The 20,449-nt window shown below is 39.4% G+C and overlaps 1 protein-coding gene and 1 long non-coding RNA gene across 2 annotated transcripts in view; one reads left to right on the top strand and one right to left on the bottom strand.

Annotated features, from left to right (window-relative positions):
• Window positions 1–19,410, top strand: part of LOC140528524 (uncharacterized) — a 36,019-nt gene extending 16,609 nt beyond the window's left edge. The window contains exons 3-9 of the long non-coding RNA XR_011975208.1: window positions 2,369–2,445; window positions 2,566–3,189; window positions 5,064–5,181; window positions 6,453–6,591; window positions 8,634–8,878; window positions 16,043–16,140; window positions 19,128–19,410. This is a non-coding gene — a long non-coding RNA (uncharacterized lncRNA). The remainder of the gene's footprint in view (window positions 1–2,368; window positions 2,446–2,565; window positions 3,190–5,063; window positions 5,182–6,452; window positions 6,592–8,633; window positions 8,879–16,042; window positions 16,141–19,127) is intronic.
• Window positions 6,179–14,327, bottom strand: LOC140528521 (keratin, type I cuticular Ha3-I-like). The gene is made up of 7 exons (XM_072646423.1): window positions 13,980–14,327; window positions 11,927–12,009; window positions 11,138–11,294; window positions 8,908–9,069; window positions 8,671–8,796; window positions 7,554–7,774; window positions 6,179–6,680 (listed from the first exon to the last, which is right to left on the bottom strand). Exons 1-7 carry the CDS (start codon window positions 14,325–14,327, stop codon window positions 6,542–6,544), a joined length of 1,236 nt encoding a protein of 411 aa, XP_072502524.1. The 3' UTR covers window positions 6,179–6,541.
• Window positions 19,411–20,449: the final 1,039 nt, after the last annotated feature.

Below are 20,449 nucleotides of genomic sequence, written 5' to 3' on the forward strand. Positions count from 1 at the left end.
TATGTACATTACATACAATCTAAAAGATTGCTTTGGAGTCTCCTTTCTTTGGAAAAGAGTGGCTTTGGTGTCAATCAGCCCAGGTTCAAATCCTACCTACTTACCAATTTTGTGACCTTGGGCAAATCACTTCACTCTCTCAGCTTCCCTTTCCTCCAACTGTCAGGAAGATGGATTAAATGGCCTTGAGGTCTTGTCTAATTCTACAACTGTGAATCTATCATCTCAATTGAAAGTGAAGAGCAAAGGACCCCGCTTTTGAAGTCCTTCTGAAAGAAGCATTTTATAAAGAATAATGGAATGCCAGAACTGGAAAAGAATTTAGAGAGGGCCTAGGTCAAACCCCTTGTTTTACTGATGAAGATACTGAGGCACAGAAAGGGAAACTAACTCACCTAAGACCACACAGAGATCTAGTGGCAGAGTTATATTCAGAAGGAGAGGAGATGGCCCCCACTAAATAACAAGGTGGATTCATGATTACTGCTAAATTTAAAAATAAAACTGGCAAATAACGTCAGCAGCCACAATCCGCAGGCATTTATAATGCCCCATCTATGCGACAGGCACAAAGAGGGGAAAAAATTATCCTTGCCCTTAAGGATATCGTATACCATTAGGACAGGGGTGTGCTGGAGCCAGCTTGAACCAGCTCGCCAGAGTTGATTGTCAAATTACCAGTGTGAGCGTTTATGCCTCAGAAAATTGGCAAGATATAAATCAGGACTTGATTTATTGTTTTGTTGATTGCCTGGTCTTAAGAAATGATGTAGAAAAAATGTTAATGCAGATTAAACTTAAAAGTGCAGTACACATTTTTTGAGAACTGGTTCTTAAACATTTATCAGATCATTACTGATGGAATTTATACGCGTAGATGCATGCATTTTTAATTACATTTTATTTTTCCCCAAAAGCATGTTAAAGCCATCTATAACTTTTTTTTTAGAATTTTGAGTTCCAAATTATATCTCTCCCTTCTTGCCTGCCCTTCCCCTGGCCTGAGATGGTAAGCAATCTGATATAGATTATATGTATGCAATCATGTAAAATATTTACATATTAGCCATTTTGTACAAAAAGATGAACAAAAAAGAGAAAGGGAAGGGAAGGGAAGGGAAGGGAAGGGAAGGGAAGGGAAGGGAAGGGAAGGGAAGGGAAGGAAAGGAAAGGAAAGGAAAGGAAAGGAAAGGAAAGGAAAGGAAAGGAAAGGAAAGGAAAGGAAAGGAAAGGAAAGGAAAGGAAAGGAAAGGAAAGGAAAGGAAAGGAAAAGGGAAAGGAAAAGGGAAAGGAAAAAGGAAAGGAAAAGGGAAGGAAAAAGGAAAGGAAAAAGGAAAGGAAAAAATAGTATGTTTGTCTGTATTCAGACAATATCAGTTCTTTCTCTGAAGGAGGGTAGTATTTAAAAAATAATATTGTGACTGTGATTTCACTGGTCTGTAACTCCTGAGGAGAAAATTTCCTCTACCCCTGCAGGCTATCTCCAGCTCTGTACTTATTACAGCTAAGTCCGCATTAGTTTGAATAATGCATCCCTGAAGTGGTCACCTTATTCAAATTATTGCTATATATTGCCACTGAGCTGCAGCCAGTTATCATATTTTACATAATTATAACTTTGAATAGTGTGAATTTGAATATATGAACCCACTTCACAGGATACATTTTTTACTATAATCAAGACCTAGCTTGTAGTCTTTGAATATTGCTCAGAGCTCTGAGAAGTTCAGTGCTTTGTCTGCCATCACACAGTTAATAAACGTCAGAGACAGAACTTGAAACCAGGTCTTTCTAAGTGGGAGCCAGGTCCCCATACTCTATGCTACACTACCCCTTTGTTCAAAACACATACGAAATAAATGTAAGGAAACTGGAGGGGGGAACTAGCTCCTGGAAGTGTCATTAAAGAAGTAGTACTTGAGCTTTGAAGAAAACTAAGGCTACTAAGAGATATAGGTGAGGATGGAGTACATTCAATCCATGGAGGATTTTGGAGATGGGAAATACAAGAAAGTCAGTTTGGTTGAACCATAGAATGTGTGAAGGGGAGTAATGCGGAATAAGTCAAGAAAGAGAGTTTGGAGGTTCAGGTTGTGTAAGGCATTATGTACCTAACAAAGAATTTTGTATTTTATCCTAGAGGCAGTAGGGAACCACTGAGGTTTATTGAGCAGGACAGTGACACGGTCATACCTATGCTTAATAAACATCACACGCACAAAAATCATTTCTATGAACCACATACATTAGATGAAGATTGCTCTTAAAATTGATTCCCCACTCCAATCCTGATTTAATGTCACTTTCCCCTCAAATTACATTTTATCTGTTTTGTATCTTTTTTGTATATGCCTGGCTACGTTGTAAGCTCCTTGAGAGCAGATCTGTTTCACTTGTGTCTTCTGTCTTCATATACCTAGCATCTGGGACAGCGCCTGGCACACAGTAGGTACTTATTAAATGTTTGCTAATTGGTAGAATGATTGACTGATTGATTGAAACCCCCCCCCCCCCCGGAAAAAATCATGTGACTCACTAATTGTTGTTTATCTTTTGTTCTGAAAGAGGACCAGTGACATCAGGAGGAGGATGTACTGACTTGCAAATGAATGGGATTGAAGTGAGGCAGAGCTGGGCAACATCATCAGTCTTACTCTCTTCTCCAGAGTCATCAAAGGCCAGTGACGAGACATGAGTTGAAACAACTGGCAAGAGCCTCAATTGACTACAAAGAAGCTCAATCTCTGATGTTTCTTCCTCATCTTTATCACAGAGAAATTCTTTTAAAAACTCCTTAACAGAGACCTGGAGATCATTACTACTCCCTTGTGTCCCAGTTTCCTCACTAATACATTTCCCTCAAGGTCATGAGACTTACGATGATACTGGGAATTCTATTGCTCAAAGGTAATACAGGAACCATGATCTGAGTGAAAGACACAAGCATGTGCACGAGAGATAGGAGAAAAACAATGCTTACTGGGCAGTGGTCAACAAGTCTGCCAAAGGACTCTGCTGTGGGAAAAAAGTTATAGAAAGACAAAATAGTTGAAGGCAATTGTCAGGAGAAGGCACTCCCCAGAGACCAGTGATGAAGAGAATCAGTCTTAACCAAAACAGATCATGAGAATGTATCCAGTGTATAACCTAGAAAAATCACAGGAGGGTCTAATTGTGAGGGCTCTCATTGTACGTCCTTTAAAATATCAAATTAACACTTTTATATTTATATTATATATTTTATATATAATATATATTATATATTTTATGGATTACATATTTATATATAATATATTATATATTTTATGTATTATATATTTTATATATAATATATATTGTATATTTGGGAGTGTATTAAGAGAGCTGGAGTCTTCTATGACCTTTCAGACTTCCATCTTGACCAGAAGATAGACTGGAGGTACTTAAATGACTAGTGGAAGTATTGAAAATAGGATTCATGATTTGGGTAGGGCCCCTGGGTTCCCTTCAAATTCTAATATTCAATAAGTATAGGGTCTGAACCTGTGATTTAATTGGTATAGGCAACTTCCAGTTGAGGAAACTCCATCTACTAATGTGAGTGAGCACAGTGGGACTGGAACCCAGGTCTTCCTAGGTCTAAGGCCAGCTATCCATCCACTATTCCATGCATAATAACCAAAGATATTATGAAATTACAAGCACTAAGGATATAAAAGATATTTGAGGGCCAGAAGGTCAATGCTGAGAGTCTAGGCTTTCTTTCCATTTGCACCAATATTTCAGTCCTATATTGGAAAGAGATTCAAGGATAAAAGGGTGGATGAATGAAAAGATCAAAGTTAGAGGATGGGGTTCTCCTCCTGCCTCTTAGTTCTTGAACAATGGCATGTCCGTCATTGCAAATGACATCATCTAAGCTCCTAAACTGGAATGATGATGAGCAGCAAAGAGATGACAACTAATGGGCCTTCACCTTGAGATTCTGTGCTTGCCTAATGACAGGAGAAGAGATACATTCTTGTGGCTAAAGAAATTATGTCATACAACCAGCCTCTCATGCTTTGGTATATTGGAGTTGGAACTCAAGAATAGTGATGCTAATTTTATTTACAAGCATTCTGGAACCTGCTCATGCAAATGATATTCAGGGTGGAAGAACCAAGAAAGGAATGTTTCTGATGGTGGGATTTTAGGCATCAGTCAGATGGAGAAGTTTGGAAAGAGAGGTTACCACTGAAGTAATTACAATACTGAAAATGAGGGTTGATTCAAGAAACAAGGAGATTTGAGGGGAGAAAAGGAAAGGAAAAGAGGAGAAGAGGAAAAAGGAGTGGTGAGGAGAGAAAATGAGAGGAAGTGATAAGAGGAAATGAGAGAGCAAGAGAGGACAGAAGAGAATAAGAGAGAAGAGGAGAGGAAATTAGAAGACAGGACAGAAGAGAACAAGAGAGGAGATGATAGGAGAGGAAAGGAGAGAAGAGGAGAGAAAAGAAGAAAGAAGAGGATAGAAGAGAGGAGGGGAGATGGAAGGGGTGGGAAGAGGAGGAGAGAAAAGGGAAGGAGAGGGAGAGCAGAGGGGAGAAAGAGGAGAGAAGGATAGAAAAGTTGGGGAGGAAGGAGAGATGAGGAGAGTGGGGAGGGAAAGCTATGTTTAAGTATGTGAAGGATTGTCAGGTGGAAGAGAGATTCAATTTGTTCTTCTTGGCCCAAAAGGGCAGAACTAAGGTGAGTAGGGTAGATGTGGGAAAGAGGCAGATTTGGGAGGAAGAAATTCTTCAAACTGGGCATTATTTCCAAGTGGAATAGATTACCCTGGGAGGTCATAGCGTCCCCCTTACTTATAGTCTTCAAGGAGAAGCTTCATAATCACTTGTTAGGTTTACCATAGAGGTATATCTTGGTCAGTTCTAGGTTGATCAAGATCAATAGTTCTTAGCCTTTTTATGTCATGGGCCCCTTCAGAAATCTAATGAAGACTATAGATTCCTCTGAAGAATATTTTCAAAGGCATAAGATAAAATGCATAGAAATTGAAAATAAAACCAATTATATCAACATACAGTTATCAAATTTTTTAACAGTTCACAAGTTAATAATCAAAATAATCAAAATCTGAGGACACACAACTCTGGAATTCTGTTGTCAACAAACTTGGATCTCTTCTTTTGGAATGATCTTCAGAGTCCCTTTAACCCCCAGGTAAGAAATGTCCATATTACCTTCTTTTCATACCTCCTCTTAGGCCCCAAATGAGGCTTCCCCAGTTTGATCACCCACTTCATTCACTAGATTTGGCTCTCCATGATTTCTGGTGGTTTCAAAGGATTACATACAGTCCAGAAGGGCAAGTTCTGCTACCATGGACCTGCCACAGACTCTGAAAAGAGTTCCCCAAAAGATATTTCCAGCACATTGTGAATAATGGCATGACCCTTGAATAAGTGTCTAGCGTCCCCTAGAGACTAATATAAAGGGGTTCCACTCTTTTGGGCAGCTAAAGGATACAGTGGACAGAGTTCTGAACCCAGAGTAAGGAAGACTCATCTTCCTGATTTCAAATCTGGCTTCAGACACTTGCTAGCTATGTGACCCTGGGCAAGTCACCTAACCCTGTTTGCCTCAGTTTCTTCATCTATAAAATGAGCTGGAGAAGGAAATGGTAAACTACTAGCTGTATAATCCTTGGCAAGTTACTTAACCCTATTTGCTTTAGTTTCTTCATCTGTAAAATAAGTCAGATACTCCAGTATCTCTGCCAAGAAAATCCCAAATGGGGTCAACAGTCAGATATGACAGAAAACCACTTAACAGCAATGCTCATTTGGATCAGTGATGATAAGAGTGATTGTTAAAATCTGTTATCTGTATGACTGGCATGTCAGAGCTTCTTTGCAGGTGTGTTGGGGGGTAGGGGGGAAGCAAAGAGTTTGTCTAGGAACTGTGAGCAGTGTTTCTTAGCAAGAGAAGCTTCAGTTCACTGAAGTATGTGTCCTGTTCTGATCAGAGAGCTTCCTGACCATTCCATATGGTGCCTAAGGCACAGTATCTGGCAGCCTGTCTCGTTAATGAGTGTTATTCATGATGGTGGCTGCTTGTAGACCAAGAGTAGTGAGTAACCCTCTGCTTTTAAGTGGTTTTCTATGAAATACAAACATCACACACTTTGGAAGGAATGAATAAACATGAGAATCATCACTGCTTTGCAAGGGTGGAAGTTTATTAGGGGGATGAGAAGGGAACTACAAGGAGAGATGGAAAGGTTGAAGCAACAGAGGGGACCATAGGAGCCAGTAAGTCACACTTTCTGAAGGGAAATATGCTCAAATATTTGAAGATCAAAGACCTTCAGGAATGCCGGGACTTGGATGTGTAGAACCAGCAAATCCTAGCCCCCTGGGATCCCTGACTACATTGGAGAGAATTTGTGTATATTTCTTCCTATTCTTTCCTTGGCCTCTTCTATTTGACAGGATACAATCACTGAGAGAGAAGGAGATCTGTCCAAAAGTTGGAAACAAATGGCCCTCTGCCCTTCACCCTCTGGAGGACGCTGGGAGATTTAGCGCACAAAGGAATTACAAGGACCGCAGCGAGATCGAGGGATGCAAGGTGTGCAGGGGGCACAAGGAGTGCTGATGGGGCAGGGGCCAATGGGCTTGCCGCAGGCATTGGTGGTAGCGCAGGGATTGCAGGGAAGCCTGGGGAGACAAAATCATGTAGTCATGGAAATGTGACAAGTGCAATGCAGACAACAATACAATTTTTTAAAGGGCTATATATGTAGATGTGTATATATATATTTTGTCAAGCATCTATTCAGTGTTTGTCCTAGAAAAATCAAGGCATAACAATGATAATCCAGACTTTTCCCTCTACTAGATTTACTGTTTACCCTGGGCAGTGGGGTTTGGCATGTGCCTAGTTACCTAAGATGGCATCACTCACTTGGGAAATATCGTTTTATGCAGTCTAGGTATGCATTTTAGTTTAGAGATCTGGTGTTAAAGTTGAGAAGAACTGGGTTCAATTCCTACTTCTAGCATATACTGGCTGGGATGGGTGACCCTGGACAAGTCATTTAACTCCTCAGTGCTGAAAGAGACCTTAGAAGCCATTAAGTCCAAACTTCTCATTTTACAGATGAGGAAACCAAGGCACAGAAAGGTTAAGTGATTGGCCCTTGATTAGATAGCTAATAAGTGTCTCTAAAGGAGCATTTGAACCAGTCTTGTTGATTCCAAGTCCAGGGTCTTATCATCTATAGCTTATAATGGTACCTTTCAATGAAAGATAACCAAAATTGTTATTTTCTGCAGGAGGAGAAAATACTCTCACCACAATGAATTATAAAGACATTTTTTTAATTAAATATATTGGGGAAAGAGAGCAAATAATGTGGACATTTGCTTCCCAACATCACACCACGAAGGTCTATGCAAATAGATTAGTATTTTCAAGCTTTGGTAACAAACGTCCTGCTCTTTTGGTTCCATGCTAGATTTTGGTTATAAACCCCCTGATTTGGAAAAGCCATACATGCAACTTTGCTTCAAATCCCCGGGATGACTTACTTGCAGTCTTCACTCTCTAGCAGGCCACGATACGTGGAGATCTCACACTCTAGCCGTGCTCTGACATCCAGGAGCACCTGGTATTCTTGATTCTGCCTCTCCAGGTCGCCACGGATCTCAGCCAGCTGGGACTCTACATTGGTGATCATACACTGTACCTGGGACAGCTGGGAGCTGTAACGAGCCTCGGTTTCTGTCAGGGTATTTTCAAGAGAATTTCTCTGTGATGGAAGAAAGAAAGAATGCTAGAAATGTCACCTTTTTTTCAGAGCTGTGTAAGACACTTCCAAGAATGTCTCCCTAAGTTTCTCAGGCACCTCACAATCATCACAAATAAGAATAAATTAGATGTCTGCCTGTTAACATGAGTTATACTTCTGTCTTCGTCCATCCAGTGCCTGTCTATTCTCTTTAAGATCAAATACAAGCCTGTTCTGTTGGCATCTGATCTGGTACTCTTTACAACCTGGCCCCCACCCACAACTTCAGCCTCATTATCCAATATTCACCTATATTCTGATCCAGTCAACCCAGTCTTTTTAATGTCTCAATATATGATACTCCATCCAGCTGTCGCCTTTGCCTAGAATACAATCCCTCCTCACCTGTACCTCTTAAAATTCCCAGCATTCTTCAAGGCTCAGTTCAAGCCCCACCTTTTCTACTAGAACTCTTAAATTTTGTATGTACCTATGGGCCATTTTCCAGAACCAGGTCTTTACATAATTGAATGATAAATTTCAGTTACAGGTAAGTGAAAATTAAAATGTGATTTTTTTTTTCCCATCTAAGTTCAAAGACCCTTGGAATCTATTCCCAGACCTAGTTCTCTGTTCTATAAGAAGTCTTTCCTGATCCCCTCCAGTTGCTATCACCTTCCTGTCCTCAAAAAATATTATTTTTATCTATTTATATATGTATATGTTATCTCCTCTAACAAAATGTAAGCTACTTGAGAGAAGGAACTTTTTCATTCTTTGTCTTTTTTTTTTATGCCCAGCACCTAGCAGAGTGCCTGGTGAATTATAGGTACTTAATAAATGCTCATGGATTCATTGATTGATTAATTGTTTCATTTAGAGCTGCAAGGTGAACCCAGAACCAAGGGGAAACCCACCAGGTTGTGCTGAGCCTGCAGCTCAATCTCCAGAGCATTGACAGTGCGCCTCAGTTCAACAATCTCTGCCTGGCAGTTCTGTAGCTGTTCGGAGCTGGACACCACCTGCTTGTTCAATTCCTCTGTCTGAAAAAGAAATCAGTCTTGGTCAGGAGGTGTGGTGAGGCAGCCGATGAAGAGGGGCCAACAAATACTACCTGACATTCTGGTGAGTCATAGGAGGTGAAACAGCCTCACCTGAGTGGTGAACCACTCCTCCACATCTCTGCGGTTGTTCTCCACCACAGTCTCATATTGACACCTGGTCTCGTTCAGCACCCTGTTCAGGTCCACAGTTGGGGCAGCATCCACCTCCACATTGAGTCTCTCTCCAATCTGACTTCTCAGGGTGTTGACTTCCTGTGTAAGAAAAAGGAGGAAGGACCCCAGCAGCAATGAGTCTGCTCGTAAAGTCTCTTGTAGGAGTGTCATTGGAAGATACAAGTTTTTTTCCTTGAATTAAGCTTTTTAACTCTTAAGGGACATAGAGCTTAAGGGAAACATTAATAGTTACCATTTACATAGCCACTTGAGGCTTACAAAGCATTTTTCATACAATTTCATAATCTATCCTACAATCCTGCTATTACTGACCTCCATTTTACAGATGGTAGGATGAGTTAAGAATAAGAGATAGATGGGCTAAATCCCTTGGCCAGGGTTATGTAGGTAGGAAGCATCTGAGGCAGGATTTTAAGTCAGCCCTTTCTAACTTCAACATTCCATTCACAATGCCACCATCTACATGTCTGATGGGGAGACATAGGAATAGGCACTGGTTTTATGATTTCATTGGTATAGGGAATTCCCAGCTAATGAAACTCCATCTACCCATACAGGGCAGCAGCTGGTCTTCAGATTAGAGTCTTCAAGCTTTTCCTGGAACACAGAGTGCTCACTAAATGACTTGTTTACTGGGTGCAAGTCCCTCCACTCACTGACTACAAGCCACTAAGTCATTTGCCCAAGGTCACTCAGTATGTGCAGAAGATAAGACTTGAACCTGGGTCTTCCTGGGGTTACTGGTTCTCTATCCATTATATCATACCTCTTCTAAGAAGATAAAGAAGCCAGAATTAATATTTCTCATTTATTCCAGTTTTTCCTTCAGTGTTTATTATCTCCTGAAGTTTAGTCACTCTTCCTTATTGCTGTCTTTGTCACTATCACCTTCCTCAGGACCATCATCATCTATATCATTATCAGAAAATGCTAATAGAAAAGACTCATGGGTCCATAGTCAAGGGAGATCTAGGTTCAAAACTTGCTTTGGACCATCACTAGATTTATGGAACCCCTTTCAGATTACCTCCTAACCATTCTGTGTAAATCTTGTATATACACAGTTACATTATAAGTCCCTTGAGGTTAAGGACTGCATTTTTGCCTTTCCTTGTGTTACCAGAACTTAACACAGCACCTGACACATTTTTACTGTTGTTCAGTTGTTTCCCTTGTGTCCAAATCTTCATGATCCCATTTGAGATTTTCTAGCCAAAGATATTAGAATGGTTTGCGATTTCCTTCTCCAGCTCATTTTACAGATGAGGAAATCAAGGCAAACAGAATTAAATGATTTGTCCAAGGTTACAAAGCTACTAAGTGTCTACAGGTATTCAAACTCAGGTCTTCCTGACCTCAGACCAGGCTCTCCATCCACAGTGCCACCTAGCTGCCCTACCTGACTCACAGTTTTTGATTAATAAATGGTTGTTGTGTAACTAATCCTGAGTAACTCTCTGAACTTTGATTTCTTCAACTGCAAAATGGGGTCAATAATGTCCGTAGCATCTACCTTTCAAATATCAAAGACTGCCAATTATACAATACTTACAGTGTTAGCTATTATCATTGCTTTTAGAGGCAAACATTTATTGACTGCCTCCTGTATGGCTTGCAAATGCTTTTCTGGTTTCTTTTCTTCACAAGACCCTATGCCCAATTTTTAGCCAGGGACCTTGGGACCAAGATTCCATGATTACTACATTCAGGTTGGTTACAGTGTGAAACACTTACCTGTCTCTTGCTCCTCAAAGAAGTCTAGCTGGTTTATGAATTGGTGCTGATGCTAAACTTAATGGGTACAATGAAACTATTGGGAATGCTTTAATAACAATTGCATTTCTTGACCACACGCCTTTATGCGAACAGAGTAGAGTGGATTAATCATTCTCTGATGGGCTCCTCAAGGGCATCCACTGTCTTTTTCCTTTCATTGTATCCCCAGAACTTAACACAGCACCTGGCATATAGTAGGTGCTTGATAAATGTCTGTTGACTGATTGACTAAAGCAAGGTTGATTTCGTGGGCAAGGAATATTCAGTTTCTTGGGCACAGTGAATACATTTCCTTCTCCCCGCATACAGTCTGAATTGTCAGGTCCCTTCTTACCAGACAAGATACCTAGGTCTGGAAATTTTCCCTTACCTGTTCATGGTTCTGCTTGAGACAGAGTAGCTCCTCCTTCAGGGACTCCACCTTAGCCTCTAGATCAGACTTGCAGAGGGTCAGCCCATCCAGGATCCTCCGTAGGCCATTGATGTCAGCCTCCACCAGCTGGCGCAGGGACAGCTCTGTCTGGTACCTTTAAAATATGACAAGAGATCAAAGGACATGCAAAGAAAACAAAAACACAAAGAGAAAGTCCCCATATCTCAGAAACCAGTCTTCTAAGTCTTATGGAAACTTAGAATGTAGAGTCAGAAAATGCTCAGAGATCCCCTAGGCCAAGGAATCTTCACCTTTTGGGAGTTGTAGACCCATTTGGCAATCTGGCAAAGACAATAAAACCCCTTCTTAGAATGCAGTTTCATCCCAATTAGTGTGAATAATGAATCTCATAAGGAGCTCTCAAATTCACTCTATCCAAAGCTATAATTATGTAAAATATGGTAATTGGTTTAAGCTTGATGGAAATGTGCAATGTGAATTTGAATAATTTGACCACTTTACAGAGGATTCATTATTCTCACTAATCAGGAGCTAGCTATCATGTTTTCATATGCTTAAAATAAAATGTATAAGATTATGAAGGAAACTAAATATATTAAAAGATAATTATCAAAAGAAATTCTGAAGGAAGTAAATAGACCCTGGACTAAAAAGTCTCATAACTATCCTGTCTCTGTTTGAACACTTCCAGGGATGGGAAAGTCACTGCATATTGAGGTCACTTATTTTGTGAATGGACAAAGCATACTGTTCAAAAGTTCTTACTTGGTTCTGAAATCATCCGCAGCCAGCTTGGCATTGTCAATCTGCACCACCAGTCTAGTATTCTCTGCCTTAGTGCACAGGATCTGAAGGAATGAATGATTGTAAACTGCATTACACTTAGAAATAATACTTTTTTTTCTTGAAGTAAAATAAATCAACTATTGTCCTCTTGTCATTTGCATAAAGGATGAAGATGATAATGCCACATTTCCAGTTCACCTTCTGTGTTTTTTATAAACCATCAGGTTGTAAACTCCTTAAAAGAATCCCCAATGCTTAGTACAGTGCCTCATATATTCTATTTATTGAGTGATTATTTAACTTCAATATGAAAGCAATATGATAGGAAGAAAAGTGTATGGCTTCACTGGGCGTCTGGAACTCTGTGTTCTATTTCTGACTTTGCCACTAGCTAGTTCTGTGACTTTGAGCACATTTCTTAACTTTTCTAGGCTTCAGGGTTTTGTTTTTTCAGCTATATAATGAAGAGGTGGGATTAGATTATCTCTAAGTCTTTTTCCATATCTAACAGAGGACCTAAGTCCTCTTCCCATCCGGAGGCTTACAGTATGTCTCTCTTACTCTTTTATGACCAGGGAGAAAACAGAAAATTCACAGGTAGTTAGTACCTGTTGAATGCACCCTACGATCATCACAGCAGTCAATGAAAAGTTCGTCTCTTTGTCACATGCTTAGTAGTCCAGACCTGTTATGGAGTCTCTGCACAAGCTTGAGCCCCAAATTTCAGTTGGGGGTGGCATTGGCAGCCCATGTTGTATATGTTTACTAGGGCTCAGCTTAGCCACTTCTGTTTTATAATTCCACAAGATCAGAACTGAAGCTTTCATAGAAATATCAGGCAGGTGGAAATGGACCCTTTAATCATCTCTCTCTCTCTCTCTCTCTCTCTCTCTCTCTCTCTCTCTCTCTCTCTCTCTCTCTCTCTCTCTCTCTCTCTCTCTCTCTCCCTCTCTCTAATTAGATTACCTCCAGTATCATACATCCACCCTCATGGATAACACTTAAATTTCCCCATTTTTTTCCATCATTGTTTCTGACACCTCAGGAGAAAAGTCTACCCCCTACCCACCCAGCCAAGGGGTTAAAGGAAGCAGGGCCTCTGAAGAAGATAGGACACATTAAAGGGGAGTATGGCATAATGGAAAGATCATTTTAGAATCAAAGATTTAAGGCTTGAAAAGGCCTTGGAGGTCATCTAGTCCACCCTCCTAACTTTTCAGAAAAGGAAACTGAGACCCAGAAGAACTGTGACTAATTATTGAAAACCATATCAATGACTAGTCTTGAAAAAAGGATCTAGGTTTGAAACCCACTCCTGAATCTCTTAGTTATGTAATTGTTGGAAAGTCACTTATTCACTCTGAAACCCAGTATTCTCATCTTATAAATGGAGATAATAGTTTTTGTAGTATGTATCTCTCAGGAATATTGCAAGGATCAAATGTCTACTTCATGCTTTACCCACTTTAAATGGAACTACAGACCCTCAATTTAGTTAAGGTTGTGGTTCTGAACATTTTCTGTTCCCCCTTTGGAAATCTAATGAAACCTATGAACTTGATCTTGAATAATATCCTGAAGTGCATAAAATAAAATACAAAAGATAACCAAGGAAACCAATTATATTTAAATGCATTAAGCAAAATACTAATAAAACAAATTCATAGAACACCAGTTGAGAACCCATCATCTAATACATCTTAAATGATAGTTGATAATTTACAAAGGATGGATTATTTGGGTCTTCATTCAGGTGCCACTGACTTTGATCACTTTTATTAATGAAACTGCTATAAAATTCAAAAGGTAACACTGGACCAAGAAAGAGTAGAAATTCTTCAAGATTTTCAAATGAGATAGCACCTGCTTATAATATAAGACCATGGGCCATTCTCTTGACCCTACTGACTCTACCTGCACCCACAAAACTTTTCTCAAACTCTCTTAAATGTAGTACTTTGGATAATTCTGCCTGTCTTCCTTCTCCACACGACTGGTGCATGAATTAGTTGAGATGCCCCATCTGACTCACTTTTTGCTGAAGCTCCTCAATGATCCTGAAGTAGGACTGGTAGTCTGGGCACACATAGGGGACCTGCTGTTGGCACCACTCCCGGATCCTACTCTCCAGTTCAGCATTCTCCCTCTCCAGCTGGCGCACCTTCTCCAGGTAGTTGGCCAGACGGTCATTCAGGAACTGCATGGTCTCCTTCTCCTTGCCATTGAAGGAGCCTTCACAGAACCAGCCACAGGTACCCACATTGGCAGGGATGCTGCAGGCCCCAGGGAGGGTGCAGCTGTGGCAGCTGGGAGGCAGACAGGGCCTGGAGGAGCAGCTAGTACGGCAGCTGAAGTTGGGCAGAGAGCAGTTGTAAGGCATGATGAACTCAACAATGTCCCCTGATGACCTGCAATGTCTACCTGTTTCCTATCGTATGAATCTCCTTCCTATACCAGGCTCATTTTATATTCTTTCCTCAGTAGGTGTGGTTATAGTATATAGTATTTTCCCCTTTTTTCTTCTTTAGCATTGTTTCTGAAGCACTTCTCAGTCTGTTATTTAATGACCTCAGAAGAGTCCTTCACCTCATAAAAGGTTTTACTTGGGCTTCTTGCTAAGTCAGGACTCCACACCAATTGTACTTCTCGGTGAAGTAAGGGCTTTATGGCTCATCTTCAAAGTGGCCAACCCATCACTTCCCCTTGTTCATTGGGTGTGGAGACCCTGAGGGACAGTTCTGTCTCATGGTCACCCCAGTGACTAAGGTCAGAGTCTCTGGCTTTATACTCCACCATATATAGACTCTGGGCTGACCTCCCTTGACTCTTTTTCTCCATTCTAAGAAGTTAAAGCACTATCAGGTTGAAACTTGGAAGAGTCCGAGATGAAGCTACCTGAGAAAGCACAAGTAGAGACTGGAATGTACTAGTGGGAAGATTACTGTATACTGTAACCAGATGGGTTTTTGAGGTCTTATAAGTCCATCTGTCTGCCTCCATGCAAGGTCAGGCAGAAAGCTATATCCTGAGGAAGGGTGATGAAGTAGAAAGAACAGCACTGGACTTGGAATCATGGCACCTAAGTTTGAGTCTTGGCTCTGTCATTTATTGCCCTGTGACCTTGGGCAAATTGTAAAACCTCTTTAGACCTCAGTTTCTTCAATTGTAGAATGGAGGGATTATACAAAAAATTTCTGAAATGCTTTCCAGATGTCACTTGCTACCGCTGTGATCTTGGTAATCTTTCTTAGTCTCAGTTTCCTGATCTATAAAATGAGGGAGTTGGACAAGATAATCTTTGAGGTATCTCTTAGCTCTGTGACCCTCTGACCGCTGAAGATTCTACAACTGTCCTTGGTGCCTATTCCAGGAGTTTGCATTGTAAATTCTAAATGAGTATAGCTGGAAATGACCTTGGAGGTCCTGTAACTCAACTATCCTCATTTTACAAATGAGGGAACTGAGACTCAGAAAAGGTAACTGACTTGCCCAAGGTCACTCAGGTAGCACGTAATAGCTGGAAAATTATTCAGGTCCAACCTCCTCAATTTATAAATGAGGTGAGGAAACTGACTTCACAGAAGTTGAGCCACTTAACCAAGGTCACTCAGGGCAGAGACAATATTTAAACCAAGATCACCTGATTTTAGAACCACTATCTCCCAGCTATCTTGGTCTTCTCCATACCTGAACTAAGGAATGATAGAAAGCTATTACACCATGGAAATAAGCTGTATATCATGTCAAATATGAGTGGGCAAGATAAATTTAAAGCCTAAACTACTTTTGTGAACAAAGAGATAATGCTATCTCTTATCAATTAAGACTAAAGTTGGTTCCACTCTAACAGAATAAAATTCTAGTGCTAATGTAGTATAATATGATAGAATGTAATGTAATATATATGCATGTGTAATATGCAATTTAAATAAATAAGCCTACCAACTAATTGGAAGCTTTAAAAATAATCTGTTTCATTTTTCTAGGGGAGAAAAAGCTGACTTCAATTCTTCAAAGGGAAAATAACAATAATAATTTGCTTTCATTCATGTTTTTTACTCATTCTTAATGACCACATTTGGGTTTTCTTGGCAGATACTGGAGTGGTTTGTCTTTTCCTTCTCCAGCTCACTTTACAGATGAGGAAACTGAGGTAAACAGGTTTAAGTGACTTGCCCAGGATCACATAGCTAGTAAGTATCTAAGGCCAAATTTGAACTTATGAAAATGAGTTTTCCTGACTTCAGGCCCAGCCTTCTAGCCTCTGCACCACTGAGCTGCCCTAATAATAATAATAGCAACAATAATAAATAACAATAATAATTTCACAATAATTCTCTGAATTAGGTAATGTGTCATTATGTCCATTTTACTGATGAAGAAATTGATGAGTTGAGAGCTCAAGGAACTTGCCTATAAATTACACAGATGGTATTTGAGGCAGACTTTGAACCAGGACTCCTAGGGTCAAGTCCAGCCTTTATCTATTATTTTTCCTGGACTTCCTTTAGTACTCTTAGAGGGGAGGCAGACTTGCTCTCCCCTGGCCCATTTTTATCAGTACCACACAAATACCAGTGTGAAAGTTTGTAATGTTTATTATTTCTTAATCAACACATGAAACCCCATCTATACAAGTGAGTGCTTCCCTCTCAAAGTAATCCCTTTGGGAGGCTGGACTCTGCTTCCAATGATGCTCCCTTTGCCCAAGTCATGTTTACAAGTCCTCTCTTAGAATGACCTCCAGAATCCAAGCATTCTGGACAGCAATTTGGAACTATGCCCTAAGGGCTACAAAAATGTGCATGCCCTTTGACCAGCAATACCGCTTCTAGGACTGAATCTCCAAGAGATCATAAAAGTGGGAAAGGGTCTCACACGTACAAAAATATTTACAGCAGCTCTCTTTGTGGTGGCCAAAAACTGGAAATCAAAGGGATGCCCATCAATTGGGGAATGGCTGAATAAATTGTGGTATATGAATGTAATGGAATACTACTGTGCTATAAGAAATGATGAACAGGAAGACTTCAGAGAGACCTGGAAAGATTTACATGAACTGATGCTGAGTGAAAGGAGCAGAACCAGGAGAACTTCGTACACAACAATAACCACAGTGTGAGAGGAATTTTTCTGGTAGACTTAGTACTTCACTGTAATGCAAGGACTTAAAAAATCCCCAATAGTCTCGAGGGAAAATGCTTTCCACATCCACGGAAAGAACTATGGAATTCGATCGCAGAATGAAGCAGACCATTTTATTTTGTATTATATTTTGTTTTGTTTTATGATTTCTCCCATTTATTTTAATTCTTCTATGCAACATGACTAAGGTAAAAATCTGTTTAATAGGAATGTATGTGTAGAACCTATATAAAATTGAATGCCACCTCAGGGAGGGAGTAGGGAGGTACAGGGGAAGGAGGGGGAGGGAGGGGAAAAAATCTAAGATATATGGAAATGATTGTAGAACACTGAAAACAAATAAAATAATTTTTTAAAAAAGAATGACCTCCAGAGCATATAGTGCATTCAATCCAACTCAAGGAGCATTTATCAAGCATAAACCTATTATTTCCAAATTTTGTATTTCATAATATGAAATACTATCCTCCCCCAGAGAGAGAAGTAATGGACTTAGAGAGCATCATGAAGCATGATTTTTTTTTCTTTATTTTTCTTGCTTTTTTTTTCAGCACATGGGTAATGTAGAAATATGGTTTGCATGACTGTATATGTATAAATAGATATGTTTTGCCTTCTCAATAAGTGGAGAGAATGTGGAACTGAAAATAAAAATAACATTTAAATTTAAAAATAAAAACTATTAGTGGTAGAGATATTAAAAAAAAATGAATAATGGTGCCTGTCCTCAAAGAGCTTGTCCTCTACTGGAAGGCATATCCTCAGAAGTGACAAAGCTCCACTCTCTGATTTTCCATAACATGTCATTTAGAGCCAGTCTTTAAAAATAATATAAGAAGCCAAGCTAGGGAATATTATTTTGGCTCCAGACTTAAGAGTGATTACAAAATAATGAAATTAGCTTTCTTGTATGACTTGTAAAATTGTTTTCCTACAACTGAACCTTACTGGAACCAATCCCTGCATCAGATGCAGCTCAAATTTACTGAACACCAATGAGCTGAGATCAGAGGACAATGATTCAACAAATTTTTGTTGAGTGACTGTTAGATCAAAGAATTTTGGAGTTGGAAAGGATCTAGGAGATCATTTGATGTAACTCTGTTTACAAATGAGAAAAGAGTGGGAAGTAACTTACCTAAGATCACACAGTTAGTTGATAGCTGAGCCAGGACTAGAATTCCAAGCTTCTCTTCATGATTCCTGAATTCCACTGATTCCTTTCCAAGGGGCTGTGGTGGTAGTATCAACATCTTGCCATGGAAAGAGCATTAAATCCAATGCTGGAATCTGAGAAGCTTGTCAGGGAGAATAAATAAATAAGATATAATGTAATTAGTGCAATGTCATAAAGGGGGTACAAAGAAAGTGCCATGAAAGCTTAGTTGTTGAAGAGATCATTTCTGGCTGATAGGATAAGAAACAACTTTGTGGAAGAAAGAGAATTTGATCTAGAATTTGGTGATAAGGAGTGCTTTTCAGCACAATGGGATGTAAACTAGTTAGGCTAAAGTACATAGAGTGTTTTGAGAGAAGTAGCATGATAATAAGTTAAAAAGGAAGGTTGAGGAAAAAACATATGAATGAGAAGAAAAGTACCCAGAATCAAGAGAATAATTTAAATAGTAGACACAGAAATTAAAGGGAAAATGAAAGAATATGAACTCTAATCAAAGGCAAGAGACAGCCTTGATTCCCATGGTCCAATGATGAAATAGATGCTTCTCTTCATAGCATGGAAGAGGTAGACTATAGGTATGGATTGTGATATTCATTGTCATATATGGCCAATGATTTGTTTTGATCAACTGTACTTCTTTGTTTCAAATGAGGTTTCTGTCACTGAGGATGTGGGGGGAGTGGTGGGGAAGGGCAGAGTTGGAACTAAAGAAATTTTAAGAATCAAAATATGTATTGAAAAAATAATAAAATAAATAGAAATTAAAATGAGAAGAAGGTTGGGGACATGATAAAATTCACATTTCAAACAGTGAATAATTAGATTCCCCATTTTTCTCTGCTTTCCTTTTTTTAGTCTCCAAATTTCAAGAAAGAGGAAGAAAGGAAGGAAGGAAGGAAGGAAGGAAGGAAGGAAGGAAGGAAGGAAGGAAGGAAGGAAGGAAGGAAGGAAGGAAGGGAAGAATGAAGATAGAAAACACAGAAATTGCTTTCTTGAAAAAAGAAAGAAAGGAACTATTTTTGGTCTCCAACCAATGCTGCCAAGCTTGTGTGCATCCATAGGTATTTATTCCATCTCAATAAAAGAAATAAAGAACCACAACTTTCTATGATCTACACCCAGCATCCAAAGTGCCACGCTTGCTCCACAGATGTTAAGCAATGCTTAATTATTGTTATTATAGAATTATAATCATATCATGTCGTTCTAGCTGAGTAAGCTTGGGATGAGGAAGGGTGTAACAAAGTTATTAACCTCTCCTTGTTTCTATTACTTTTCATTTATTCTGTTTGTAGTCAACTTCAGGCCATATCAAACTTTAACTGGGTAAAGACATTGTCTTGGCTCAATAGGTCTATAGTAAACATCATAGGTAAACAAAATATTAACCAACACAAGGTTAAGCTATTGTGGCTAACACTATAATATAGGACCTGGTGTCAATGTGATAGGTAAACTGTTCTTGAGATTTAAGGAATCTTTTTTAGAGAAGTAAAAGCATCTCAGAGGACAAGACGATACCCACACTTGTCAGTCATAGCAGTAACAATGACACATAGTAGCTTCTCATTTCATCCTTCTTAGCTTCAGTTTTCTCATCTGGAAAATGGACATAATGATACTTGTACTGTCAAAGGGTCAGTGCAAGGAAAATACTTCATAAAACCTTATACGTTGCATAAATATGAATTATTATTATGGGCATAATAATACTTGTACCATTTATCTCATAGGGTCAGTGTAAGGAAAATATTTTGTGAATCTTACACATTACATAAGCAAAAGTTACTATCAGAGTCTTCCAAATAAGGTAGTAAGCCTGCAGCTGCTTATGGGATGGGATTGGAGGAGATGAGGAATGATAATATCAGACACCATGTTTGCATAAACTAAAAGGAATAACATTAGGTGAAAGATAAAGATCACCAACCTCAAAGACTCATAGCTTTCCTTCAGCCCACATTTCCAATCAATGGACAAGTCTAGTTGATTTTGTCTCCTCAACCACCTTCATTTCTATCCCCCTGACTCCACTGAATTAGCAACTATTCAAGTTCAGGCACTTATTCATAGTGTACTGGCTAGACTATTATAATAGTTTGCTAATTAGTTTCCCTAGATGTAGCCTTTCCTCCTTACCTCCTTACCTCCATCTTCTACACAGTTGCCAAAATTAC

The sequence above is a fragment of the Notamacropus eugenii genome, chromosome 2, assembly GCF_028372415.1.
Source record: "Notamacropus eugenii isolate mMacEug1 chromosome 2, mMacEug1.pri_v2, whole genome shotgun sequence".
Taxonomy (NCBI): domain Eukaryota; kingdom Metazoa; phylum Chordata; class Mammalia; order Diprotodontia; family Macropodidae; genus Notamacropus; species Notamacropus eugenii.

Excerpts from the sequence above, each read along its gene's own strand:
- LOC140528521 (XM_072646423.1), bottom strand. The coding sequence starts at position 14,327 with ATGCCTTACAACTGCTCTCTGCCCAACTTCAGCTGCCGTACTAGCTGC. Across the intron at positions 7,775-8,670 it reads TGCAGGCTCAGCACAACCTG|AGAAATTCTCTTGAAAATAC; the intron begins GTGGGTTTCCCC and ends CTTCCATCACAG. Across the intron at positions 6,681-7,553 it reads CTAGAGAGTGAAGACTGCAA|GCTTCCCTGCAATCCCTGCG; the intron begins GTAAGTCATCCC and ends TTGTCTCCCCAG.